The sequence below is a fragment of the Rhinolophus sinicus genome, chromosome 1 (assembly GCF_057876585.1).
Source record: "Rhinolophus sinicus isolate RSI-liver-muscle chromosome 1, RSI-T2T, whole genome shotgun sequence".
Classification (NCBI taxonomy): Eukaryota; Metazoa; Chordata; class Mammalia; order Chiroptera; family Rhinolophidae; genus Rhinolophus; species Rhinolophus sinicus.
Genome location: NC_142501.1, coordinates 7,521,481 through 7,548,423, shown reverse-complemented (window position 1 = coordinate 7,548,423; position 26,943 = coordinate 7,521,481). Strand labels below are relative to the sequence as shown.

The 26,943-nt window shown below is 50.9% G+C and overlaps 1 protein-coding gene and 1 non-coding gene across 3 annotated transcripts; one reads left to right on the top strand and one right to left on the bottom strand.

Annotated features, from left to right (window-relative positions):
* Positions 1–525: 525 nt before the first annotated feature.
* On the bottom strand, positions 526–24,192 carry POLDIP3 (DNA polymerase delta interacting protein 3). 2 transcript variants are annotated; one of them, XM_019715426.3, is made up of 9 exons: positions 24,000–24,180; positions 13,106–13,499; positions 12,278–12,364; positions 10,655–10,750; positions 8,696–8,875; positions 8,078–8,155; positions 5,598–5,727; positions 3,667–3,733; positions 526–2,659 (listed from the first exon to the last, which is right to left on the bottom strand). In XM_019715426.3, the coding sequence occupies exons 1-9, from the start codon at positions 24,056–24,058 to the stop codon at positions 2,482–2,484; spliced, it is 1,269 nt and encodes a 422-aa protein (XP_019570985.2). In that variant the 5' UTR covers positions 24,059–24,180; the 3' UTR covers positions 526–2,481. The 2 variants fall into 2 exon arrangements, with proteins under 2 accessions (XP_019570985.2, XP_019570986.2); XM_019715427.3 differs by lacking the exon at positions 12,278–12,364 and having other exon boundaries at positions 24,000–24,192.
* Positions 24,193–24,432: 240 nt separating this feature from the next.
* LOC141570321 (U12 minor spliceosomal RNA) lies at positions 24,433–24,582 on the top strand. Its single transcript, XR_012494319.1, has one exon. It is a non-coding gene; the product is annotated as a U12 minor spliceosomal RNA (small nuclear RNA).
* Positions 24,583–26,943: the final 2,361 nt, after the last annotated feature.

The following is a 26,943-nucleotide window of genomic DNA, read 5'->3' as shown; positions in this document are numbered from 1 at the left end:
TAAGCCAGTCACAAAAAGACAAATAATGTATGACTCCACTTACGTGAGTAGTCAAAATCATAAAAGACAAAGTACAATGGTGGTTGCCAGGGACAAGAGAAGAATGAGGAGTTATTAAGACAGTAAAATTTGTATGCATTTTACAATAAAAAACATCAACTAGTTAATGTTTATCTAATGCATAGTGGATCTAAGAGGCATATTTCTGAGTTGAACTTCTTCAAACCACAGCAAAAGCCATCAGTCAGACTCCCTTGTTCCCCACGCACAGCCCCACCAGCTGCCCGTGCTGCACCCCCGTGAGGCACTCAGGCCCAGGAGGTACTGAGTTACTACTGCGCCAGCTGCTTCCACAGCCATGAGTGCTCACGCTCACTCGGCTGTGCAGACTGGCTCAGTGAGTCCCAGGAGGAACTGTCCTAAGTCAGAGCTGATGAGAAGGAAAGCAGAGGCTAATTCCTGTTTCTGGTTTCAAGTCCTACAAGGCCACTTAATAGCATCTTTCAAGAAACGACAGCTCAGAGGTAGGAATAACAAATGTTTATTCAGAAATGGATAAGTAACAGAGTCTCCTCCATCTCTTAACGCTTCTTCCTCTCCTTTTGAACAAGAGACACAGACGGGGAATACAGGGGAATGGGAGATAAGGACGGACACAGGGACTGGCCCAGCACCTTCCCTTCCGTTTCCCACAATGACATCCTGTCAGCAGGGGAGGCAAACAGGCTCCAGCCACAACGCACCATGTGGCCACCCAGAGGACTGGGTCCAGACGGCCAGGCTGCTATAGCTGCGACACCCAGAGAAGCCTGGTGTGGGATGGGGCTGGAGGGAGGTGAGGGTAACGCCATGCAGGCAGGACCGTAGCATCTCTGCTCGGGCAGAGTCCACAGTGACCAGATCGTGCGTGCTCAGGACCTCAGAAACCAGGTCCTACCGCCCTGGGTGCTTTCTTGGGCCAAGAAGGGAAAAGTGTAGGAGGAATGTCTTCCAGCTGCCTAGGAGAACTAAGTTTGCACCTGTTCAAAGGGGAAGAAGGGAACAGAAACTGCATTCTTGGGCAACCTCCGAGCTGGCGGACTGAGCTGGGTTCAAACCCTGTGTCCTTCTGCCTGACAGATGTAACTGGGAAACGAGTTTCCAGGATTTTCTTCACTGGATGGAGGAAGGTCATGAGACGCTCTTACTGTCTCAGGGCCCTCTTTCCTTTCTGGGCTTGTGCCTTTCACAGCACTTGCTCCTGGTTCTACAGAGCTCCAAGAATCCTGCTCCCCAACTCTCTCCAGCTCCGTCAGCCTGGAGACTCTCTGCTGTCCCAACAAACCGGTAGGAGACTGAGAATGACCGTGGAGCAACACTGTCTTGGGGTTCAGGGACTGCCCCTGGGTTCTAGTTTTGCCCCAATTCCCTGGTACCACACCGAGGGAACAACATTCCCTGGAAGGGAACGTGCCTGGAAGGGCTGCTTTGTTTTCTCAACTCCCTCCCCAGCACCCACCACTTCACTCCCACCCACTGCCAAGGCAGGAAACTCCCCCTCTGGTCATGGATGATGGGTCCCTTACAACAGTGGAGACAGTGCCCCTTGGTGGCAGCTGGATACATGCCTCATGAACGTTGTCCTGTTCATCCGAGACCAGAAAAAGGGCCAGGAGCAAGCCAACATCTGCCCTTTCAATAGTCCTCCAAACCCAGTGTCACAGTTAGTGGAGAGCTGGCACTGACACTAAAACCAGGCTGTGACAAGTGCTGGGCTGGTTAGCCCTGGAAGGGCTCACAATGCGAGCCCGTAGCACTCAGACTCAGAAGCCACGAGCTGGGGTGCAGCACTCGGCATAACCCAAGGGGAACGGGAAACGTGAGCTCTCAGGATTTCCTCTGGGCTGCCTGGGACAGCACAGGCCTCCAGACCACGAGGGGTCACTCTGGGGGGCACTCTTCCCAGCAGAGCAGCAGCCTCTCCCTGCCCTTGCTACAGTGGTCTGGAGCCAACTGTGGTGAGGGGACAAGAGGCCTGTGACCTGACCCCACCCAGGCCATCTCCACTGACCAGACAGGTGGGTGGCACAGCTCTGGAACTCACCTGGCTCCCATTCCCCACCTGAAAAGTTTCAAAAAGAAAAAGGAGAGGCAACCCCTCCCCCCTGGAGAAAGCAGTGTCCTTCAAACAGCCCCTGGAGCCACAAGAAAGCCACGCAGACAACTGAGGGCACCATTTTCAGATAAGGAATCAGTATGTGACTGAGGTTGGGGGAGAGACTCTCTGAACAACACACCTGCCTTGGTGCTGAGGAGGCGGGGGAAGAAACACACTACAGGAAACGTTAACGTAACACTACACAGAGAGTGGGTCCCATCCAGTGAGGAAGTGCTCCACCCCCACCCAGGGTCCTCCAGTCCAACGGCCCATTGGTCACAAGCTTTGCTTTGGGAAACAGCCAACCCTCCTCTGCTCCCGCTCCTGGCTGTCTTGCTCCCCACTCAAAGTTTGATTTTGAATTCTGTGGGCTGTGTGGTCACAGAGGCCCCTGAGGACTTGAAGAGCGCCTTCAGGATGGTGTCGGGGTCCACTTCGGCAGGAGGGCTGGGCGAGGCGGCAGAATTCACCCTGCGAGGCAGCTCACTCTCCTTTTTCACGGACGGGCTGTCACTCAGCCGTCTGTGGAGCAGAGAAGACTCAAAATCCTTGTCAGCTTCACCTTACAGGGGACGGGCCCCACTACTCACTGAGCAGCTGCTATAAACCAGGCACTGAACGTAGTGATTTCCGTACTCCTTTATCTCATCTCATCTGTAGCAAACTATCACCTTTTTAATTTGCTGACGAGAAAACTGAGAGGCAGCCTGTTGTGATCTGGGGTTTTAAGTTTAGAAAATGCATGGCCTTCATGGATGGTCACACACATCAGCAGATTATATATTCTGAGATGTCTTCAAGTAAAGAGATCAATTTAACTCTGTTTAGTCCAATGGTTCCCAAACTTATTAGGTCACAAATACACGTTTTTCAGAAGACAATTTAGTCCTGGAATACAGCTTACAGAACTTGTCCAAATCACACAATTCAGTATGCGGGTCAAATTTGCTCTTTCTAAATTTAGGAGTCTATTTCAGGCCTACCTTGCACCACCCTGCCCACCCTGGCAAGTTTAATAATGTCCCTGGGTCTCTGTCTCCTTGTCTGTAAGAGGATGTCTTGCCAGTCTTGACATTTTATGCATCTGGCTCCCAAACAATCCTCAGTTCTGGGCCAGGCGTGTACGCCCAGGCGTATGTAACAGAATGAGGGGGAGCAGCCGGCACCATCTCCTTCAGAGTCCATCACAAGGAAGCAGCCCATTCCCTTGGACAATGCGCACAGCTGTGCAAAGAGGGCACAACAGGCCTGCTCTCCGCTTTCTTCTCAGGTGTCTCTGAATTATATGGCTGGGACTAGGTCTTAATGCCAGCCCCTGTGAGGTCAGCTCCCTGCAGCAATGATGAGACAAGCCACTCTGTACAAATTTCAGCACCCCGATCGACTGCCTGTCACAGAGCACAGACCATGGAATGGAGCTGTGGTGCAGGCATTTACCCCTCGGAATAAACAGGCGATCGTGCAGAGTAAGCGAGAAGAGACACCCCCCCCCCAACCTGGTCCGCAGCACCATGGCCTTTGCAACTTACAGCAGGATGGGCTGGTCCGAGGTGATGACGTTCCCATTCATGTGAAGGTTGCACTTCATTGGTTGCCCTGAAAAACCAACGAAAAGGCTCTGCCATGAGACCATGGATCTCACACAAAAGGACAGGGGCTGCCACCCCCATCAGCACAGGTCAAAGCACCCACCACCGTGGGGATGGGGATGCCAGGTTTCAGCAAAACCCAGCACTAAGAAAACCCCAGTGTGTGAGGTCCAGGAAACCTTGGCAATGACAGCACTGAGAAGCAAAGTGGCAGCTGACCTTGCTTCGTACAGGAGGACATGAGAGTGAAGTGGACTCTGTGTGAAGCCATCCAACCTTATTTGTGAGGCAGTTAGTTTATGGGAATGTTTATGCTACAAAATTAAATGACAAGAGGATTCAAACGCGTACGTACAGCCTTCCACTTTGCCCATGGAAGGCTAACTGCTACGGAGTACTGCACTCCCACTGTACAGAAAATGTGATAAGGAACGAAATGACAAAGAAGAGTAAGATAAAGAAAAGAAACTTAAAGTTTTTAAAGATTAAAAAACAGAACAGCACAAAAAGCTGGAATAGAGCCACACAAAAGTAACGTTTCTCTCTCTCTCACTGGAATTATGTTAGTATTAATCTGAAATAGATTCTAATATATTCTGTCTGTCGAAGACACATTCAAAGATACAAAAAGGTTCAAAGTAAAAGGAGATATGTCACCCAAACAGCAACCTTAAGAAAGCTTTCCAAGCCTCAAATACATGGAGCAAAAACTAACAGAAGCGAAAGGAGAAGTAAACAAACAGTTGAAGATTTCACTACTTCATTTTTAGTAATGTGTAGAACAGCCAGGCAGAAGATTAACAAAGAAACAGAAGACCTGAACAACATGATAAACCAATAGACATCTACCCAACAGTGGCAAAATACATATATTCTCTTTGAATACTCAGAAGGAAATTTGGGAAATTCACAAATATATGGAAATTAAACAAAATAATCCTAAATAACCAATGGGTCAAAGAAAAACTCACAAGAGAAATTAGAAAATACTTTGAGATGAATGAAAATACAGACACAACATATCAAAACGTATGCGATGCAGCTAATGCTGTGCTTAGAGGGAAATACATTGCTCTAAATGCATATATGGAAAAGGAGTGAAATGACAAACTGTAGAATGGGAGAAATTATTGTCAAAGCATCTATCTAAGAGACTTATGTCAAGAATATACGAAGAATTCTTACAACTCAATAACAAAAGACAACTCCAAAAGCAAGCAAAGATTCTGAACAGACATTTCTCCAAGATACGCACATGGCCAATAAGCAAAGATGCCAACATCATTAGCCACCAGGGAAATGCAAACCAGAACCCCACTGTTTTATTAGTCTCTGCATCTCTAGCTCTAGTTCAGAGCCTTGGTTCACTGTGGGTATTCAACAACACTGGAGGAACGAATGAGTGGATATGAGGAGCACGATGGACAGAATTCCTCTCTACAGGATATCCTGAGATGAATGAACCTGAAGTCAGTGAAACCAGTAGTTTACTCACTAGAAGCAGTGGTCACACAGTTGCCAACATTTAGACAAGGTTCCTTAAAGGAATCCGGGTCTTAGCAGTGAGCAGAACACCTGGAAGGGGGAGGCTATAGCTCTTGGCATCCTAGACAAGACTCCCTATGAGAACCGTCCATGGAGAAATGGTGTTTCCCCACTAGCTAGCAAGTGCTAGGGCTAGGTGAAAACCCAGGGCCCTGTGAACTGGCAGCTGGCAGCTCAGCACTACCCAGAGACTGCACCTCCCTGCCTGTTCTTGGTACCTAGAAGGTTCCAGCCATCTCAGAGGAAGGCTTGTTCCGAAGGCAGGCTGCCTGATAGGAAGCAGTGAGGAGTGGGAGCGTGAAGTGGGTGATTTCTCCCTGACTCACCGTCCAGACACCGGTTGTTGTATTTTTTATATGCAGTGATGGCATCGTCCTTTTTCACAAAAACAACCTCTGCTACCCCAGGATGGACCAGCCGAGCCCGCTTCAGGGCTCCACATACACAGAAAAGCTCCTGCAAAGAACAAGAGGGGTTAGGGTTGGGGGAGAATTTCGGACCCTCATCCTGTCTGCCTTCCATTCACACATTCCAGAGAGCTCTGCGTTGACTGATGGCAGTACTATGGCTGAATATACCCAGTTCCCAAGATTTCAGGGAGGCTGTTTTAGGTGGTGTTCTTGGAACGTCCACAGGCTTCAGCATGGACCAGAAGAGGGGACAAGCTGTGCTGGCAGTGAGAAATGGGCCTGGACTTACAAGCCTTGGAATCCCTGTGACCTTTAATAAGTTACCCCCCAAAGTACTCCTGCTTCAGCGCCTACTTCCCCAACAGGGATAACAGTTGTGGAATTTCTCTCAGAGAACTGTCATGAGAATGAATGTGTAAACTTATCAAAGCAAGACAGTGGCTAATATGTCACATAGGAATCTGTTAGAAATAAATTCTGGAGTTTTATGCAGAGTGACCAACTGTCCCAGCTTGGCTGGACTGATGTGATTTCCAGGACATGGGACTTTTACTGATAACCAGAGAGTCCCCAGCAAAACTGAGACAGCTGGTCACCCTCAGACAGACCTGGGTGCGATCCCTGGGGCTCTGTCTCTTCTCAACTGTGTGACCTCCAGCTCCAGCAAGTTACTAACTTCTCTGAGGGTGAATTTTCTCTTCTGAAAAGAAGGACCAGTCTACCCTACCTCCCAGGGTCGCTGTAAAGCTAGAATGAGCTCGTTTTTAAGGTGGTGCTTTGTACACACATTATCACCATCGTTTACTCCAATCCCTCCTCATTTCACAGACCAGGAGACTGACCCAGACAGGGAACTCAAGATGGAGCTGGATGCTAGTGAACTTTTGTGCTCCAAGCCATTTCTTCACATGCAACTGTCCTCTGCAAGGCTGTTATGAGGCCAAAGAGACGTGTAAAAAGGTTGTTGAAATGATTCGTTTTTAATGATGAAGGAGACTATACAAATATCAAAAACCAAGACATGGAACTGAATACTAGGCGTGATCCCCACTTCACTGCTGTTGTTCTTTCAGCTTTTCCTACTTGGGGAGAAAAGAAGCGAGGGAGGCTATCTGGGGCAGTTTTCTCTGAGTGGTGGCGATTAGAAGTGATTAGTTTCTCACTGTTCTATATTTTCAAAGATCCTGCATATAAAGAACCTGGCACACAGGAAGTGCTCAGTAAGTGGTAGCTATTATTACTTTTATAATCAGGAAGAAATTTTTTAAATTCCTGATAACTTGTCAAGTATTACACGAAGTGGGCTATAATTTCCATTCTCGTGTGCACTGCTCGCTGGGGTGCCTGCTTAGTACTAAAAGCAATCACACAGCACTTGTGTGTTCCACAGAATCATTAACAAACACAGTGGCCAGCGTGGGCTGTTCCAGAACCTGGAACTCAGCTGCATTCATTCTGTGACCTGACAGCTCAGACTTAAAGGATGCCTGGATTTCTAAACTAACAGCTTTTCCTAGTGCCTGAATGAAGGTGAGGTTGAAAAGAAGCCGCAGCTGCATCTGGGCCCCCAGGTTTGCCCGTGATCGCCAAGGGTGGAACACATCCAGACCAGGAGCGAATCCAGAGGGCCAACCACCAGATAACACCAATCCATCTCACTCCTTTTCCTTTGGAATCATGTGAAACCCCTGACAAGGCAGAAGTTCTGAAGACTCACAGGAAATGTGACGCACTGGGTGTGGCACCCAGGACAAAGGGATCCCGTTCAGGACGCGTGCCAGCACAAGCCCCGGGCCCCGGTTTAGAGGCTATGTGGAAAAGGGCAAACAGAGCCGGCCTGACTGCTATCCTTTGAAAGGCCTGCTTCCAAGGTTGGTTCTTGGCTGGTGTCTGGGAACTTGGATTTTGGGAGGGCTCCTCCATCTGATAACGGTGGCTCATTGTGCCTGAGCTATTTGTGCAAACAGTGCAGTTTATGCCAAACACCTGCTTTCCTTCTGGGAGTCTGGCACTTCGGTTAGGTGCTACCGAGGCAGAGGCTGCCTATACAACTAGTCCCTTACAAACAAACAAACAAACAAACAAAAACCCTGGGAGTCTCTAATGAGCTTCCTTGGTTTCACACGTGTCGTCACAATGTGGTGCTGGGGGAATCAAGCACATCCTGTGTGACTCCACTGGGAGAGGACTCCGGAAGCCTGTGCCTGGTTTCCCACGGCCTTTGCCCAGGAACTTTTCCCTTTGCTGATTTTGCTTTGTATCCTGTTATGAATGAACCTTAGTCCTGACACGACGCTATGCTGAGTCCTGTGAGAATCAGGGACCCTGGGGGAGGTCTCGGGGACCCGACACAGAAGTAGCTGAGACTGAAAGTTCGGACAGGGCACAATACTCACAACAATGTCCTCCTCGGTGACGCGAGGGTGCAGGTTATTCACAGTCATCTTGGTGCCTTCCAAAGGGCTGAGGACAGGCTGCCAGAGACAAGCGCGTTACTAAAGGCAGAGGACAGCTACGTGCTCGGGCAGCAGCACTCACTCCAGGCAAGTGAGTGGGAGGGCCCAGCTCCGGTGAGGGAACCTCAGTGCCCACCATGCCCCCACCACCCCATGCTAAGGGATGGAGCCTCGTTTCCCAAAGACGCTGGGCCCTCTCAAGCCTCTGCGCCTCTGCCTGGAACGCCACCCAGCTCAGATGGCACTCTCTCCTTAAAGCCTCCTGGCTTTGCCCAGTGGAATTTGCTGCTCTCTCCTCACTGCTCCCAGCAGCTCTCCTCTGGGCAGAACCGCTGTGTCACCAGACACAATGCTCTGTCTGCCTCTTTTTCCTACTCGCCTGTGAGCTCTGTGCTCAAGGGCCACTGGATGTTGGTTTGCTCGTTTGTAAAATGGGGGTGGCAAGGCCTACTTCAGAGAGGCGCTGAGGACGCAACAGGGTACATCCAGCACATGCCCACCCGGCACAGGCTAACTCTCCACTGCTGTGGTCACTCCCTCCCCTCACCCTCACCTCACCTCAGCAGGCGGCAGTTCCTTGGGGGACTCCTCCTTGTTCACGAGTGTCCGGGACATGTTGGTCAAGGCTTTTGTTCGGACAGAGGAGGGGAGGGCAGGAGCTGTGTACGCGTCATTCTGAACCACTTTGGTGAGAGGGAGGGCCTTGGACATGGAAAGCTTGGAACTGCTCAGCCCGGCCTAAACGAGGAGGCAGACAGGAATCTGAGATGCCAGGGACCTGGATACCCCTCTACGTGCTGACACCCCCACCCTTGAGGCCTCCTGGCTTCCCATTAGCAGCCTGAAGCTAAACACACTGCCAGTGACATCCCACAGGGAACAGGTGGGAGGGAGCAACACAGCCTGGTCACCACTCACAGGAGCCTCTTTCCAGCATTCGAAGCCCTTGGCAATAAGCGTCCACGCAGCCCTGACCAGGCTCCACAGGCTCACCCACTCCATTTCGACTTGATAAAAACTCAACAATTTGGGGCTGGTCAGAAGGCCAAAAGCTTGGGGTCAGGTGCATTCCAAAATATGCTTCTATCCCAACGGACTCGTCATCAGCTCCAGGATGGCTGGGCCTAAGAACCCACTCATAAGAAGGCCCAGCCTCCCGGCTCTCTGGTCCCGGATCTGGCACACGGCACATAGGCCTGGCCCTATAACTGACAGACTGTGCCCCTGGAGACCAGCAGGAACAGTTCCCCCTCCCCCGCAACCCCTAATGGGGATGTGGTGCCTTGGAAATACAAAGCGGTCAAGTCCTCAGTATTAATGTGTCCGCAGAAAGCGATGCATGAGGGAGAAGCGGCAGGTGGCCGGGCTGATTTAGGGCAGTGTCTACCAGGCACTGACTCAGGGAGAAGAGGAATGCAGCAGCCAGAAGGCAGAGGATGGGGCAGGGTCACAGTTTAGATGAAGCGTCCTCCCCATGCTGGATTCCACATTCCTCAAGCTGCTCTCTGAGTCTTGAGAGCCAGTGCAGCGTGGTGGTTAAACACGGCCCGTGAGCAAAGCTGTTTCCGCCTGAATCCCAGACCCATCAGTTACAAGGTGGGTGATACAGGGCAGGCTTATTTAACCCGTGCTGATTCCTCACAGTAAAACGGGAAATAATGACACCCATCTCACAGGGTGGAAGGAGTCTTAAATGAGTTAGTATAAACAAAGCATTTTAGGGTCCTCAATTAGGGTTAGCCACTGAGCCAGCCGACATCACCCCCTGCAGCAGGTGACCAGTCTAATTACTGGAAAGGCCCCGCCCCTTTGTAACAAACGGATGTCATTCAGCTTCACATATCACTCAGGAGCTTCACAGGGGATCGATTGGTCCACACATTCAGTGCAGTGACCAAAGCTGAGTCTTTGGGCCTCTGAAGGCAAAACAAGGCACTTGGCTTGGGTGCCCACCGGCCTCCTATCTATAATTTGGCTCTATCCGCTGAGCGGGGCAGTGCAGACCTGCCGATGTTCCCAGATGCTGCTTTCTTTCCTTCTCTGCAGGTGTCTGAGGAGCACCCTGCTCTGTCAAGACTTCCCTGCATGCAGGCTGCACCTCGTGGAGCCTACAGGTAAGGTTCAGACTTTTCTGCTATCACATCAACCAAGGGAATTCAAGAATGGGCCTGGAGCTGCTGACCATGGAGCAAAGGGAAACGTGTAGGATGTCCTGCCACAAAGGAAAGAAAAGGGGACTCCGTCCTGTGGGGTCACCCACATTGCCCCCAACTGTCTCAAGCACAGCAATTGGGAGCTGCAGCTCCACACTTCAAGGCTGTGGGACCTTGAACTGGTCACTAGACACCCTGGACTCAGCACTTATAAAGAGACAGGTTGAACTAGTTCTGATTCTGAAAATCTTATGACCCAGAAGAAGAAATGTTTCTGAATTGAAAGGCCCTACTCTCCACCTCCTCTTGCATCCACCTGATCAGACACACACAGCAAGTGTAGGAAAAACGTAAGATGCCCTACCATGTGGTGGAGAAAGCTGCCTGAGGCTGAGAACTTCATCTGTTTACTAGGAACGGGAGCTGCAACGTCCTCGTCTTCATCCAGGTCGTACAAATTCTGAAAACAATATGAGCTAATGTGGCATGCAGGCTCTCAGTAGACGTTTGGAGCAAGGAGAGCAGGGAGACAGCGACCGGAGTGAGAGAGGTGGCGGGAGAAGCAGGCGTGGGGCTGGGGGTGCCAGGGAGACTGGCCTCTGAGGCTGGGGCTCAAGTCCCGACAGGCTGGCTCCCCACCCACGAGAGCCCCAAGAAAATGCTCCAACTCCCAGGAGCCATCGAAGTGCCTTTCCACAAGGGGGCGGCGCCCAGGAAGAGCCCCTCAATGTCTGTTTATATCCATTGGCTTGGAAAGCCCATCCAGCAATGTGACCTACAGAAATAAACCCAAACCCCAGAACGAGTTTTATCCACAAAGATGTTCAGAGAAGAATTTCTAACAGTGAAAAGTACAGTCACACAGTTTAAATGAACTGGAATGTCAACTCAATGGATTATGCAGTTATTAAAAATGCTGCTTACAGTAAATGTGACTCACAGAAAAAGGCTTGGGTTATAAAGTGAAAAAAGAATGATACAAAATTGGATTAAGGGGTGGCCAGTTAGCTCAGTTGGTTGGAATGTGGTGCTAATAACACCAAGATTGCAGGTTCGATCCCCACATGGGCCAGTGAGTTGCGCCCTCCTCAAAAAAAATAAAATAGCATTATAAAAATTGGATTAAAAATATAACCCCACTGTAACTATGTGTTAAATAAATAATAATGACATTTTTAGAAAACAGGAAGGGAGGTGGCCGGTTGGCTCAGCTGGTTGGAGCGTGGTGCTGGTGGCACCTAGGTTGCCAGTTTGATCCCCGCATGGGCCACTGTGAGCTGCACCTTCCTTAAAAACAAATAAAACAAACAAACAAACAAAATTTTGAAAAAAATAAAAATAACAGGAAGGAACCAGGGCAGAATTTCAATAATGGGTGGCTTTACAAAGCAGGAACGTGAAAACTTTGTCTCATCTTAATCTTTCTCTATTTTGTAAATTTTCTGTATTATGCCCATATTAATTGTATAATGAAAAAATAATACTTTCAATTTGCCTCTCTGCTCCTTACGTCTCCTCTCCTCGGTAAAGAAATCTTGCCTTAAAACTCATAAAATACAGTAAGTCAAATGTGATCCCTCCCCAGTTCTTCAACTTGGGAACCTTGGGCTAGGCTTAGTTAATCCACCCAGGAGGCCCATCAAGACACATGCATGGGTCCGGGTGCATGTTTGTGTGTACACGCACACACACGCACACACACACGCTCACACACGTACACACACACTCTCACATACACTCACACACTCACTCACATACATTGACACACTCACATGCTCACACACTCACACACACTCACATGCTCATACACACACTCACACACACGCACGCTCACACACGCACTCACCCATGCTCACACAATCACTCACATACACACTCACACATGCTCACACACACTCACACCCTCACACACATGCTCACACTCTCACACACTCACTCACATGCTCACACACACACTCAGACACACACAGTCTCTCTCTCTCTCTACCTGTTTGGCCTGGTGATTATTGACAACGTTGATCCTCATTCCAGCAGGATGGGCATGAGGTGGTGTCATGGCCTTCTGCTGTGGAACCTAGAAACACCCGCTGGTCACGAGCCATCCCACAGGCTCCACCTGCGCTCTCTACGACCACTGATGCCCACATGTGGCGGGCACTCAGGTTTGGTCTCCGGTAGACGGCCCCACAGAGTGCCTCAGACCCAGAGCCGGAGAGTGACGGGAGGACGCGTCATCCCAGAGACCACTCGACGATGCCTGCGCAGGGCTCGCTGAACCTGATAAATGCTCGCTGCTGCTGCTGCAGCTGCTGTTCCTACCACAAAGCTGCCGGCCGGTAAATGATACTGTTTCCATTCCCTCGGGGCAAGGCCACGCGCACGCACGCACGCACGCACGCGGAGCCAGGTCTGCCTGGGCTCCTACCGGGTCTTCCCAGGGACTGGCTGTGTAACTCTGGGCAGAATACCCCACATCTCTGAGACTCAGGTTCTTCTTCAGTAAAACTAGGGCTGCAGTGAGGAACCAGTAAGGTCACATATGGCAAGTGCCTGCCACACAGCACATGCTCAACAAGTGTTTTGTCCTTTCCACCCTCTTCCCTCCACCACAGTCTCACTTGGGAAAGTCACTTAATTTCTCTGGACCCCCCCTTTCTTTTACATAAAACTACATAATACTTTGCCTTCCTCATATGGTTACGACACAAACACCTGGGGAACTGTCATTTTGCCCAAACATTCCTGACCCCTGCTCTCGGTCGGAATCCATAGCTGTCACTGGCTTCCTGAAATGTACGACAAGAGCCGCACCTACCTGGATGGTCTTAGTGAGCTTCAGAGCGGGGGTGACTGTCCCGACGGGGGGGCTCATGAAGGCAGCAGGGGAACCCCGCTTCAAGCTGAGCTTCTCTCGGGCATCGGCCATCTGGCGGGGCTTCTGGGGCGGCGCTGTGCTCTGCTGCTTGCGGGAGTTCAGCATCTCTCTGGCATCCTGCACTTTCCCTTTGATCCGGAAACGAGCATCTTTCTGCAAAAGCTTCTCCCGGGCATCTGTGACTCCCAGCTTGAGCCGGGCATCTGAGAGGCCAATCTTTTGCCGGGCATCAAACCGCTGCTGGAAGGTGGCTGTGCGCGCTGGCTGGCTGAGGGGGCTCTGCTGGCTCCCAACACGAGCGCGGACACCTCCAACGCCTGGTCTCACGTTGAGCCTGCAAATAGAAACCGCAGCATTAAGTGGGTCCGGGTATCAGCAGCAGCCCGTGGATGTAGAGCCATGGTAATACGGGAACAGAGGAGGCTGGAGAAACCAGAAAGTTGCTCCCTGAGGAAACAATTAAGCCTAAACAGAGGCTTCTTTCCTAGTCTTATGGCTTTTAACTTGGCACTGTGAACAAAATTAGGAAGGAGGGCCCGGCGGTTTCTATCACTAGGTTGAGTGTCTTGCTCCCCAGACCAAGTGTTTTGAGACTCCATTAGGGACAATAACCTCCAAACAATGCCAGTCAAATAAAATAAGCGTATCCCCCAAATCTCACAGCCCCACACAGCTGAAGAGCAACTTCAGTTTTCAAAGTTCCTGCACACCCATTTTTTTCCAGCCAGCCTTCTCAGCACCCTGTGAAGTGGGCCAACAGGCTGGAAAAGGTTAACTGATTAACCAAGGGTGCCCAGCTGGCCTCTGGCAGCCTCATTCCTCCAAGACTGGGCTGGGACCAGGAAAGCCAACGCGTGGGTCCGATCAGGAGGCAGAGGAATAACAGACTGCAGACAGAAGGGCTTGGAGGAAAGAAAAAGAGCCACTGTCAACTATTCCTCCTCACGACACTGTGGACACCAAATGTGTGGGTTTTTTCCAATTTTCAAATTCTCTAGACACAAACGGGGTGTCCTACAGTTAAGTCTCACTCTGGCCACCTGGAGTGGGCACAGACCCCACAGGTGAAGGGCTCCTTCCCACAAGACAGCCCTCACTTCAAATGCCAAGCCCAAGTCCTGGGCTTCCCATACTGTTAATCAATTGGCTATAAATCGAGGGGACCCACAACCCCCCTCCTCAAGGTCAGTGATTCGCAAGAACAGCTCACAGAACAGGAAAAACAGTTTACTTACTCTTACCGGTTTACTATAAAGCATACAACTCAGGACAGCTAAATAGAAGAGATGTGTAAGGCAAGGGGTGGGGGAAGGGATGGAGCTTTGAAGCCCCTGCTTGGCGTCCCACCTCCCAGAGATGGGGACGTGCTCCCCAACCCGGAAGCCCTCTGATCTGCACTGTACAGGGTTCTTCTGGAGGCTTCACTCTGTAAGCGTGACTGATCAATCATTGGCCATTGATGACTTACTCAATCTCTAGTTCCCCTCTGCTGCTTGAGGTCCAGGGGGGGGAGAGGGGGGAGGCTGCAAGTTCCAACGGGCTGTTCATGCCCAGGTCTCTCTGGTGACCAGTCCCCATCCTGAAGCTATGAAGCTATCCACGAGCCCACCAGGAGCTGTCATTAGATCAAAAGGGGCCCCTATCACCCCTATTACTCGGGAAATTCCAAGGGTTTTAGGCTGTGTGCCAGGGACAAAGACCAAATATATATTCATTGTCATCTGCAACAACAAACATGTTAAATTCAGAAACACTTAAAATCGGAAATGAACTAAACTCCATTAAATAAGCCCCATTCTCTTCCATGGTTCCTCTGTTGGCCCTTCCATGGCTTGAGAGTAAACAGAAGCCCCTTTCAAGACCAATGCTGGCATCTGCAGGCTTCTGCCCACCTCACCTGCCCACCACACCGGGAGGCCTTGCCACTCCAGTTACCACAAACACTACTCCAGTGGCAGGCGCCCTGTCTGGGACCCCCAGCTCCCACAGCCACATCTCCCCTTGGGGGGAAACCTCTGCTTCTTCCAGGACAGACCTCCTCTGCGCCTGTTATTACAGGTTTGTTCCCTCTCCCCACCGTGCCCGGGCAGGGCAGGGAGAACGAGTGGGGCTCACTGCTCCCAGTGTCTCGTCCTTCTTCCACCAGCTCCTGTGCTGACAGCAGCCCATCCAAAGGTGAGTAGGCCTGGTACCAGTAAAAGAAAATCCGGACCTTCACCTCATTATCATCAGAATAAGCCTTTGGTAGGCCAGACCCTTCCCTAAGGCAGTGACATACAGTACCATTTTTCTGTGAAAAATGGCAAATTACTTTAGGATTTAAATACTTTCCTGCGGGTTTACACAAAAACTGGGTAGAACAGAGAGTGGAAAGGGTCATTTATAGAAACCATCAGACTAGGTTTAAAGGGGGTGGGGCTAGAAAAAGCAAGGCCAAAAAGAATGAGGCGTTCGGGGAGGCCAGTAAGCCCAATGGGAGTGGTACACAGCTGTGTGTGGCAGAAGTGTCCACATTCCCTGGCCTGGGCCACCCTCGGCCTGCTGGCCTGTGAAGTCATGGGCAATCGTGAGGCTATGCTTTTTGGCGACCACAGAAACCTGCAGCTTCAGATGGGCTTCATAACCAAGCCCTACCCCACGATCAACTGGCAGATGAAGGGGACCAAAGTTCTGCCGCCTTGAAACTGCCTTTTGGGATCCTGATTTTAAGCTGGTCATTACGAAACAAAAGACTCAGACAGAACCTCCGACCTTACCCCCTTCCTGCCTAAGAGACTCGGCTGGAAGAAGGGAAGCCACAGTCACCTTAGCAGAGGACAGGAGACTCCAAGCAGGAGCCGGGTTACCAGACCCCCCTCCCCCACCAGCCCCGCTGGGTCTCACTGTTTCTGGGTGGCCTGGCCTTGTATGCTCAGCTCTTCCTCAATGACCTGCAAATCGCCTATTCTCACTTTTAAAATCTCAGACCCCCTCCCCTCCCCGTTTTCTCCGAAATGACATATATGTTCAGCGTTGCCTCAGAGTCTTTGGAATTTGCATGCTTATATGTATTCCCCACAGGCATGTATTAAAATCTGACTTGCTCCTGTTAATCTGCCTGTTCATCTGATTAGCCCAGCGAGAATTGAGAAGGTGGGAGGAAAAGTATTATTATGTATGTTTGTTAGCCCCCACACAGGTGAGGCGGCCCCACTGGCGTTTTTTCTTTAAATGCTTTCAACTCCCTACATCTTTTGGTGATGCCCATTAAAGTGTGGGCGAAAAAGAGGCCACATACCGAATCTGACAAGCTGGGGGGGGGGCAGGGGGGGACAGGGGACTGCATGGAGACCTCACAAACTCAAAGTAACCACACAGGATGGTCTGAACACAAAGATTCCTAACTAAAAGCGAGTCATGGAGGGTAGTCACGTCCCGGGCCAGTAGCTTCCTTGACAAAGGTCAATCTTTACCTCACCTGAGGCGGTCTATTGTCTTTTTGCATCGAAGGTAACACACCCTTAGAACGTCAGAGTAATCTCCTTTTCCAGACCCCTCAGGGTACAATTTCACACCACAGCAGGAGACCACAGAACCCCTCATCGTTAGCTTGTTCCCCTGAATACCATCTCTGTGTGCTATGAATGTTAATTATTAACTATCCTGTACCCACCTGTGTAAAAGAAGTGTGTGTCTCTCCATTTTATTTTTTATCCAATCCCAGAGATTTCCCTACTTTGCTTCCTCCCGCCCCCTCAGTCTACCACCAATGGATTTCATGTATTCCTTGTGTCTCCTCCTTTGGTCCCAATGTATAAAATAACCTGCAAAACTGCCATTCTCAGGAGCCTTTTCTTAATCCATTGAGATTCTGCTTCCTGGAGATTGTCGACAATTTGGTTCAAATAAACTCATAAAAATTCTCTACAGGTTTGGACGTTCCTCACATTGACAAAAGAAAAGCAACAGGTTATCGGTTCAGACCAGGAGCTGCTCATAAAATGGGGAATGGATTTCATCAACATTTAAGGTCCAGATCCAGATGAGACCACAGTTAGTGAAAAGCTCGCCAGGTGAAATCCTTCACTCATCATAGACTGGACCCCTCTGAAGCCAGAGGCCTTGGGCTGGGCAAGCAGGTCACCAAAAAGAGCATGGTGAGGAAACAGCCCCCTGCCCCCGGCTCTGACCTGGGGGTGGAGGGCACAGATACCCACATCATCACCACACTCCTCTCTGGGAGTCTGACTGTGAGGCCGGCACGAGCAACTGGACACCTGGAGGGCGGCGGGGAGGCTGCGAGGCCCAGGGCTCCGGGAAAGCGTGTAAAGGCGTCTAATTCTAGGCAGACTGAATGGAAAGCAGCCACTGCAGCCCACAGCTGGCGGCTTCTTTGCTCTTGCAGCCCTGGCAGCTACCCGAGGAGGCACTTAAGCTCCCCTCCCCCCAAGAGCATTCCTTCACCTCTCACCCACCACTTGCACAGCAGGAGGCTCCCTCCTAGGAGCACTCAAGCGCAGGAGGAAGCTTCCATTAAGGCACTTAGCGTGGGCCTCACGGTGCTTTTCCTTTACAGGCCTGCATCTCTCGCAGGACCAAGAGCTTCTCAGGGGCACACCCTACAGCTCCTCACCTGTGTCAACCCTGCTCCCGGGGAATGACAGAGGCTCCAAGAGCTTTCCGATCCCGAGCTCCTGCTGAATGTTAAGGACCCTACAGGGCTCTTACCTTCATCCTCCCAGGCTCCCAATCTCAGTTAGTCGCCATCACCTCCATCTTACAGAGGAGGAACCAAATCATCGAGTTAGTGGCACGGCTCGGCCTCACAGGCTCCAGAGCCCACAATTCTTCCATTGTAACAGGACCCAAGCTTCCCTCCTTCCTACTCCAAACCCAGGGGAGGTAAGAGGGGAGAAGCGACGGCTGCCCCAAAGGTCTTCTCCTAACGCCTGTCTCTGCAAAGGCAGCCCTCTGTCCAGCCGCCACCGACTAGGAGCGCCCTGCTAGGACCGGCCACCAGTCCCTCTGCCCGGCTCCCACCCACACAGGCAGGGTACAGGACCCCCCTGGCCCTGATCCTAAGCGTGGGAACCACAAGGACCTTGCCTGTCCCCAGGAGGGTGAGTTCCCGGCCCTCTGCAGGAGCTTCAGGAAAGGTCTCTGACTGAGAGGACATGACGGGTGGAACCAGGCTGCACAAATGTCAACACTGGAAGACGTCACTGACAAGTGCATCCACCAGGCAGTGGCGGGCAGACACATGGTAACGCAAAGCTGAGCCTGTCCTGAAGGTTTCCTACCTTCCTCTGTCCGCTTCCTCCAAACCCCACCTCCTCCACTACCAGGCTACTCTCATTACCAAAGGTTCCAGTTATTTTTAACGAAAGGAGGTGGGATGACCTTACGTGATACTCCATGTGATTTTGCAATACCATAAAATTGGGCAAATCTAGACCCCAAGGCATCAGTTATGCTTTCAAAAAGTTGTCACCCAATTTCACCAATCATTCGAGAAAGAAAACATTGCCCGTAAAATAGGAGAAAAAAGGATAACCAACTGGAAGTGATTATTCTGAATAACTAAAGGAACAATGAAATTCTTTCGTTTTTTTCAGAGTAGCTTTTATTCATAGCCACCAAAATCTGAAATCAGACCAACCGCCCGCCCATCATCAGGTAAATAGGCATGTGTTGTAGGACATCCGTACAGTGAAACATTACTCAGCAATGAAAAGGAATGAACTAGTGATACATCAAACAACACAGATGAGCTCAAAACCACTATGCTGAGGAAAAGAAGCCAGAGTTCATACTGAATGACTCCATTTCTATGAAGTTCTAGAAAAGGCAAGCATCTACAGAGACAGTAATCGGATCTGTGGCTGCCTAGAGAACAATCAGATTCTTGAAAACAAATTTCACATCCCTGACCAGGGAAGGGAGAAAGGGGCAGATTCGTAAACCTTTGTAGGAGGGGAGGGGAGATTAGGCCTCTCTAACCTTACTTATTTTCCTCAACAATTGCCCTCTCTGATAATCAGCAATGGCTGTCTGAAGTGCTCTAAAGAGAATTCACTGCAGTCTATGGTTGGTAAGTAGGTGATAAGCAATATCTGCCATGGCCACATAAGGGGCAATTGGCTATCAGGGTGTGCGGAAGATTTTATAAAGCAAAGGACCTCAACGAACACGTTTTTGAGCACTTAACTGAAGGTCCATAGACTTTGACACACCTCCTTTAACCCTCACGACTCTTGAGAATTGGGTTATTATCCACATTTTATAGAAGAGAAAACTGAGACTCTAGGAGAGAATCCTAAATCACAGAGCTACGATGCTGAGGCTGGATTTGAACTTCACTGTATCTAGCGGAAGCTCCACTACATTAACCATGGTCAAAAATAAAGACCAGAACTTGAAGAGTTAAGGAAGGGTGAGTACTGCCCCCCCCTCTGCTAAGGGAAATCTTAGGACCCCAGTCACTCCAGGCCAAAGCGCACTCTCTAGTGACCAGCGGGTGAACACACGCGAGGGTGGCTGACAGTGTACTCGCTTGGGACCCACACAGCATACACTCGTCAGGAGAGAAAGACCAAAAAGTACCCGCCTTGTGCTACAGTATTTTGTCTACAGGAACAAGGCATGAGTACCTCTGGGGGAGGGGGTGATGCCGTTGTCTTGCGGACGTTGGAGACGCCTCAGCTACCTTCCCTCGATTCCACGCATTCTGCTCTGGTTTACACCAGTTCTTTTCAACTCCATTCATGAACAGCTTTAGGGGGTTCCAGAGCTCAGGTTTTTTTTATAATCACTGTTCCTCTTCCTGCACAAAAAGACAGCTATTCGTCCCAGCAGGCAGCAGTACTCGTTACAAGGCAGGTATTAGTCATCAAGAATTTTTCAAGTAAACACTCCTGCTAGGGGCAGGTCTCTAAAACACAGTCCATTATCTTAGCCTCCTGCTCCAAGAACTGCTGAGGGTTCCAGAACAAAGCCCAAGCCCTCAGCGGAGCTTCTGGTCTGGCCCCAACCTCTGCCCGCAGCCTTGCCTCCACCTGCAGAAGATCTGATGTTCCCGAAACCCATTCTGCACTTTTGGCCTCAGTGTTTGCCAGGCGGGGAGAGGGAGGTTTTGAGCAAATCTCTTACGCTCTTACGCTGTCACCCCCGAAGCGGTGCAATTCCGCACTGCTTCCAGACACTCGCCAGGTACTCCACGGGGACCCGGCAAAAGTGCTGTGTGTGTGTGGGGGGACTGCCCCACGGGAGCCTGAGCTCTCTACCCCAGACCCCGGCTGGAGCCTGGCACCCATGTGATGACCAGCAAGGGTCTGTCTAGGGCTAGGAATGCCACCCTCTTGGCTCTATCTGTGGAAAGCACAGAGGGACCCACTCTGAATAGATGCCCAGTCCAAAGGCTTCGAGCCAATGATGGGGGCCTGGATTATTATAAAGTGGGTTTTAATCCAGGGGGGGGTCTCTGAGTTAGAGCACATATGTGTTAAGGTTATCTTTAAAAGGAGAAAACACGGTTTGGTTCTATTACTGAGGGTCGTTTCTGAATTAGGTGCTTTAGAGACACAAAGGAAAACAAGACACTATCCCCTTTCCCTCCCCATATGGAGTCTTGTGCAGATGTTTCATTTTAAATTGTAATTCTCCACCCCACCCCACCCCAATTATGTAACAACTAATTTTCCTCCTCTTTCTTTTAGGTCAACACTTCCTTTATCTTATTTCAACAGGGTAACAAGCAATGAGTACCAGGACCTACCCCCTCCCGCCATGACTCCAAGGACCCCCCCCAGACAGGGCATGTGGCCTAGGGCTGCCAACTCCAACACACTCAAGGCCCAGCTGTCCCGCTAAGGAAGGCTGCCTGCCCCCATAACCTCACTACAGGGAGGCAGCAGACAGACAGCTATTTCCTGCGAGTTAAACTGATCAACCCAGAGGGCGCCCTGACTGACTTCATCAGCCTCCTCTCACATCTGATGGAAGAAAGTGACCAGAGGGCAGGCCACACTGCAGTTGCTGCCCGTGCTGACCTGAGGAGACCCATCCACGGGTCTGGAGCAACTGAAGTCACTCCAGATGTGCTGGGCGTGGGAAGAACGGTGCCTCCCCACAGCCTGGATGAAGCAGCTCTCTAAACCTCCCCTCCCTTTCTTTAATTTTTGCATTCATCAAGGACCCTTTGATAATTGGGGCAAAGAACATGAAACAGAATGGCTGCTCTAAAGAACATTCCATGACCTGTGGGGAAAGGTTATTTACACTTCCACAGGCTCAGTCTTTTGCTATTTTCCCGAAGAGGAAGGACGTTTTCTGAGACAATCACAGATTCTTCCAAAATTATTAAGCTCATGGGATATCCATGTCACATTAAACCAAAATTTCCAGTAAGGAGACTTCTAGTAGGCATGTAGAATAGACTGTATTTACTGTAGGAAATGACATTTATTCAGACCTTTTACAGTTCTTGACAGGGCCCCCCCCCCATCTAGTTTTTCTCTGTTAGCTCTGCAAATAAAATAAAAATGGAATTTCCAGGAGGTTTAACACAGACAGCATGCAGTCAAGTTTCTTCTACACTAGTCTCTTTACCTGTACTTTCCCCCAATCCAATCTGCACATTAGAGCAAAGCAAGTCTCACCCTGGAAACTGGATGTTACTTCTTTACTTAAAAGCTTTCCATTAAAAAATAGCTAACAACTGTTGAACACTTAGTACCCATCAGACACTTTTTAAAAAACAATAACTTTTCTTTCTTTTCTTTTTTTTTTTAAGTTTTATTTATTTTTAAGTGTGTTTTTCCAGGACCCATCAGGTCCAAGTCAAGCAGTTGCTTCAATCTAGTTGTGGAGGGCGCAGCTCACAGTGGCCCACGTGGGGATGGAACTGGCGACCTTGTTGTAGAGAGCACTGCGCTCAACCGGCTGCCCCCATCAGACACTTTTGTAATACTTCAGCTCTATTAATTCACCTAATCTGGACAATAACCTAATGAAGTATAACCCATGTTTTATAGATGAGGAGAACAAAGGTATAAAATAGTTAAGTAACTTGCATAAGAGCGTATGGAAAGTGGGAGAAGCAGGAAATTGAACCCTGGCAGCCTGACAACAGGGCCCCAGTGCTCACCTAGCATGTCCCAGGGGCGGGGTTCTGGCTTCCATTCCTTTAAGGGAAGGTCTAAGACAAGGCCATCATTTGTTGAACACTTACTACCCGGTACAAATTTTAAAATACACATTCTTATATTTAACCCTCCCAACGACCTGCCAGGAACCATTGTTACAAACTGCCCAGCTCAGAAGTCATCTGGCCAGGGGGGCACGGAACCCCACCACTGGGCCTGCCAGGACACCGGGTCTGCCCGGCTGTGTGCACAGTCGGTTTTCTTCCCACCGATGCACACCCCGCCTTCCCTGCAGCCCCACCCGCTGCCCAACCCACGACTGCACACGTCGGCCAGAAAGGTACAGACCCAATGGACACAGGCCACCTGCAGTAAGTGAGGGGAGAGACTGCGCAGAGAGCATGTCCGGGGAAACCGGCTTCTTCAGCAACTGTTGAGCAAATCTAAGAAACCGGGACACGTCCGGAAGCGGCCGGAGGGCCCAGCACCAATTCCACAGCAGTTACCAGAGGGAAGACCCAGGAGGGAACTCCTCAGGCGTGGCTGTCATGACCCAGAAGCCAGGCGAAGCGCTGGCCGGTGAATTACCAACGTGGCGACGGACGGCGGCAGCAGCTGTAGTGGGAGGAGGGTACCGTTCATCTGTTCTCTAGCCAGAGGCACACGGGGGGATTAACACACATGTGCGGAGTGAACGCCTGTGCGACAACACAGTATGTGACATCTTTGCAGCCTCGCTGCTTACAGACATTTGAGCTCATTTCACGTGTCCACCACTCCTTCACGGGTGGACGGGAGCTCACGAAGGCTGGAGGTAAATAACAACACGTGAGGGCCCAGAGGAAGTCTGGGGCACATACTGCAAATCATCTGCACAGCTCCTCACGCAGAGCCCAACAGTCCTCTCTGAGAACCGGGGAACCACAACCGACCCAAAACGGCCCAACTCCGCCGTCCCACCTGTTTTTCTGCCCACGCCCGAGGCCACTCAGCCAGCAATCTCAGCGCACTCAGCGCCGATCTCTGCTCCCTGTGGCCTCGGGCAGGTCACTCCGCCTCGCCCAGCCTCAAGCTCCTCATCTGTAAGACGGGGCAAACAGATGGCCGAGGGCACTGCGACAAGAGCGACTTAGTATGTACAGGAAAGCGCGGGGCGAACCTAAAACGCCGCACCAAGGAAGGCGCGTGTTAACAGAGGATTCGGGGAGGGCGACAGGGCGCAGAGCGTGCAAATTAAAGGTCTGGGGTTGGGGCTCCGCGTCAGCAAGGGACACCCGGGCAGAGTCCGAGCGAGTCACTTCCCCGCTAAAGTTCAGTCGCCCTAATTCTAAGGCCGCGCTGAGATCACGAAGAAGGGAGACCCACGAAGAAGCGAGACCCGAATGCCAGTTTTCTCAGGGGAGGGGGCTACGACGGGGAGACCGCCGAGCCCCGGAGGGCAGCTCCCCCGCGCAAAGCATTCCTCCGGCCGCTCGCACGAGCCGGACGCCCCGGCCCCGCCAGCCTCCCCGGGCCCGCCGGAGCGACGGTGCCTGCAGCCAGTGGGCGGCTGCACGGTCGGGCCCGTGGCGGCGGCGGCGGCAGGGCCAATGAGGAGAGCGGCTACGGAAGGGGCGGGCGCAGACGGCCCTCCGCGTCCCGCAGGGCCGCTCCCTCCTCCACCCCGACCCCCCGCTAGGCCCAGAACCCCGAAGGGAGAAAAGGCCACTTACCGCCCCTTCACAGCAGTCCCGCGCTTCCGAATGAGCTCGTCCAAGGAGATGTCCGCCATCTTGCACTACCGAACAGCTTAGCTTCTCTCAGACCTCGAGCCCGCCCCTTCGGCCGCAACGGAGCAACTATTTCCGGCGTTCGGTCGACGAACTCTCGCGACAGCTCAAACAAGGCAAAGACCGGAAGGGGCGGGGAGCTCCCGTGAACCTTAGCGACACTGACTGCTTATCTGCATACGGCGGATCAGAGCACTATCGTTCCCGCTTCTCTCCGGAAGAACACATGAAATGAAAAGCGACATAAAATATTAACTAATGATTAAGGCCAACTTCAATGGAACGTAGCTCTCAATTCAACGGTCAACTTTGATACTCACCGTAGGGTAAATGAGAATGAAATTCATAACCTAGGAAGTAAGACGTTAAACCCTTTATGCCTTAAACTTATGAGTAAGGAAAATAACGATTCGGGGTGACGCCCGAATCCTCACTGCTAATGTGAGAAGAATTTTTGAGCGGGTAAAGGTTGCCCCTAAGGTGACCCGCCTACTTTGCGGGATGCCTGGGAGTCGCGATCTGCCCGTCCCCGTTACGCTCGAAGAGCAGACTGTTAGACTGGTCCTTGTCGTGTTTTACTTTATGTAGTCGTTAGTTCATTTAACAAACCTATGAGACTGAGCCTTTATTTTATGTGACAGACACTGTTTTTTACTGTAATCACGTCATTTAAGAAAGAAGTTTGTTAATCTGCGTTTTGTTCCCCCAGGTAGGTGTACAGTAATTCCTTTTCTTGTTCATGTAAGTATGCCGGATTTTTGTCTGTAGGAACTAGAGACCTCATATCATGGCCTTTAAAATATTGTAATAAAGCAAAGTAATATTTGCTCCTAGTTTACCGGTTTAAAAAAAAGCAGACTAGTCTGAAGTTTAATAGCAAAGCTAAATTGGTGGGTATTTCCTCTAAACCAGAAGAGTGTATGACTCACTGCCTGAGTCATGGCCCCAGTGTTGTCTTGACCACCTTCCACGTTGGTTGGACCTTACAAAGTTGCTGACAATGGTTATTTGTGGCCCATGAAACTGTCCATTTCTATGCCTTTCATGAACCAGAAGTTGGCGAGTTGAGCCAGTTTTCTGAAACTTCCCCCTATAACTACAGAAAGTGTCAGCCACTTATTTGTGGTTGAAAAATAAAGACACGTGTTGCTCCCAGGTGCACACAAAGTAGGCGCTCACTGTGTGGTTTAAAATGCAGCGCTCATGGGGGTGAGAGCTGGAGGACCGCCTGGCTCACGTCCCACGGGCACACTTCTTGGCGGCATGACCTTCACAAGGAAATCGATTCACTTCTTTGTGCCTGTCTTCCTGATGTGTAAAATTGGGCAAATAACACAGGTCGTTGCGAGGGTTAAATAGACTGATTCATTACAGTGTTCCATACTTGGAATTGCTTTGATACAACCCCAGCCTCCAGCACCCAGCTTGACATGAGGTAGGTGTTCGATACATGCTTGTCGAATCAATCAATACAAACAAAATACACGCAACGTCTCTAGAACAGCGTCGACCATGGACTAAGTGCTCTATGTGCTGTCATTTTCTAAGTCCAACACTGCGAGAGGAGTTATGTGCTCTTGGCAGAACAACACACCACAATTAAAAATCTGTTATCAGAAGCTCCGTGGAGAGACCGGGCAAGAGCTGGTAAAGCCAGAGGGTGTGGGGTTGGGCGCCAGATAGCGGGGATCCAGGTCCCACCGGGCCGTGATTGGGTGCAGACTGAACCGCGACCACTATTCCCTCCTTCCCAGGGGTGTGGGAGGAGCGCTGTGACCGCGGAAGAGGGAGGGAGACCTGGGTTTGGCCTCAGCCTTAGGCGGCCGTACTGTGGGGACAGGTGCAGAAGAGCCAGGAAGCAGCCAGAGGACCGTGCGAGTTAAGGTCCTGTCGTCCTTAGTGAAAAGTAAAAAGTCACTTAAAGGATTTTTTTAAAGCCAGCACAATAAGGTCATTAACTGAGATCAACTTTTTCTGGGATTGTCAGCGGGATGACCCTCCCCCAGGAGGCATTTCGGAGCTTTGTGGGTGTTTGGTTGTCAGGACGACATCCGGTCACGTGGAGGTGGGGGCTGGGGTGGGGCGGTCCCCCGCCCCTCCCATCGCCAGCGACATTCCTGGAGTGGACAGGCCCATTACCATTCTCTGAGCTAGGGTTCACTCCATTTCTCGTGTGAACACGCAGAATTTTTTGCCCAGTGCGAAAAACATGGAATTGCCAGCAACGCAGGGGCGCAGTTAGCCAAAAAAATTGGGCTCTGCTGTTTGGAAATCGATCAAGGATTGTGCCCCGCCTGGGAAAACCACACCCATCAGCAGAGCCCGGTATCCGGCTGTATTTGGGGCTGTGACAAATACAAAAATCCGGGGCAAAACCCTGCCCTAACCTCCCTTCTGGAGGACAAAGGCATTTACATGCTGAAATGTGCATCATTTTGTAAATCCCTTTCTTGTTATTTTATAATATATTGCTCTGTGTGTGTTTTCAAAAAATTATTCTGTGTGGGTTGGTGACAACAGAAGTGAGGCCTCCAGTGTCCAGTGCTCAGCCGTCCCTGGCACGTAGTGGGTGTGGAGAAAGGCCTTCGGGGCCTGGGATTCCCAGCGGAGTCCTAGTGCCGCCCAGTATGTGTGAGGGCCAGGATGTGGGCACCTGGCACAGAATGGAAGGTGAGAATTGATGAGAAAAGGGTTCCCCCGGCTTCCAAGGCTCGGCCTCAGGCGTCCCTCCCCGTGAACTCCCCCATCCTACCCTTCCCCCCACTCCACTCAGGCCTCCACTGTCCCCTCAGCCACCTGCCTCCTCTGCTCTGTCTGGAAGTTTGTTCCACAAGCTTGTTCCAACCTCTGGCTGCTCCCGCCATCTTGCACACCTTCCCCAGCAGGG

What these genes read in the sequence shown, in the direction of transcription:
- POLDIP3 (XM_019715426.3), bottom strand. Translation starts at nt 24,058, where the DNA reads ATGGCGGACATCTCCTTGGACGAGCTCATTCGGAAGCGCGGGACTGCT. An exon ending in CAACAACCGGTGTCTGGACG is followed by an intron (nt 3,734 to 5,597) that starts GTGAGTCAGGGA and finishes TTGGTTTTTCAG; the next exon opens with GGCAACCAATGAAGTGCAAC. An exon ending in TCGGACCAGCCCATCCTGCT is followed by an intron (nt 2,660 to 3,666) that starts GTAAGTTGCAAA and finishes TCTGCTCCACAG; the next exon opens with ACGGCTGAGTGACAGCCCGT.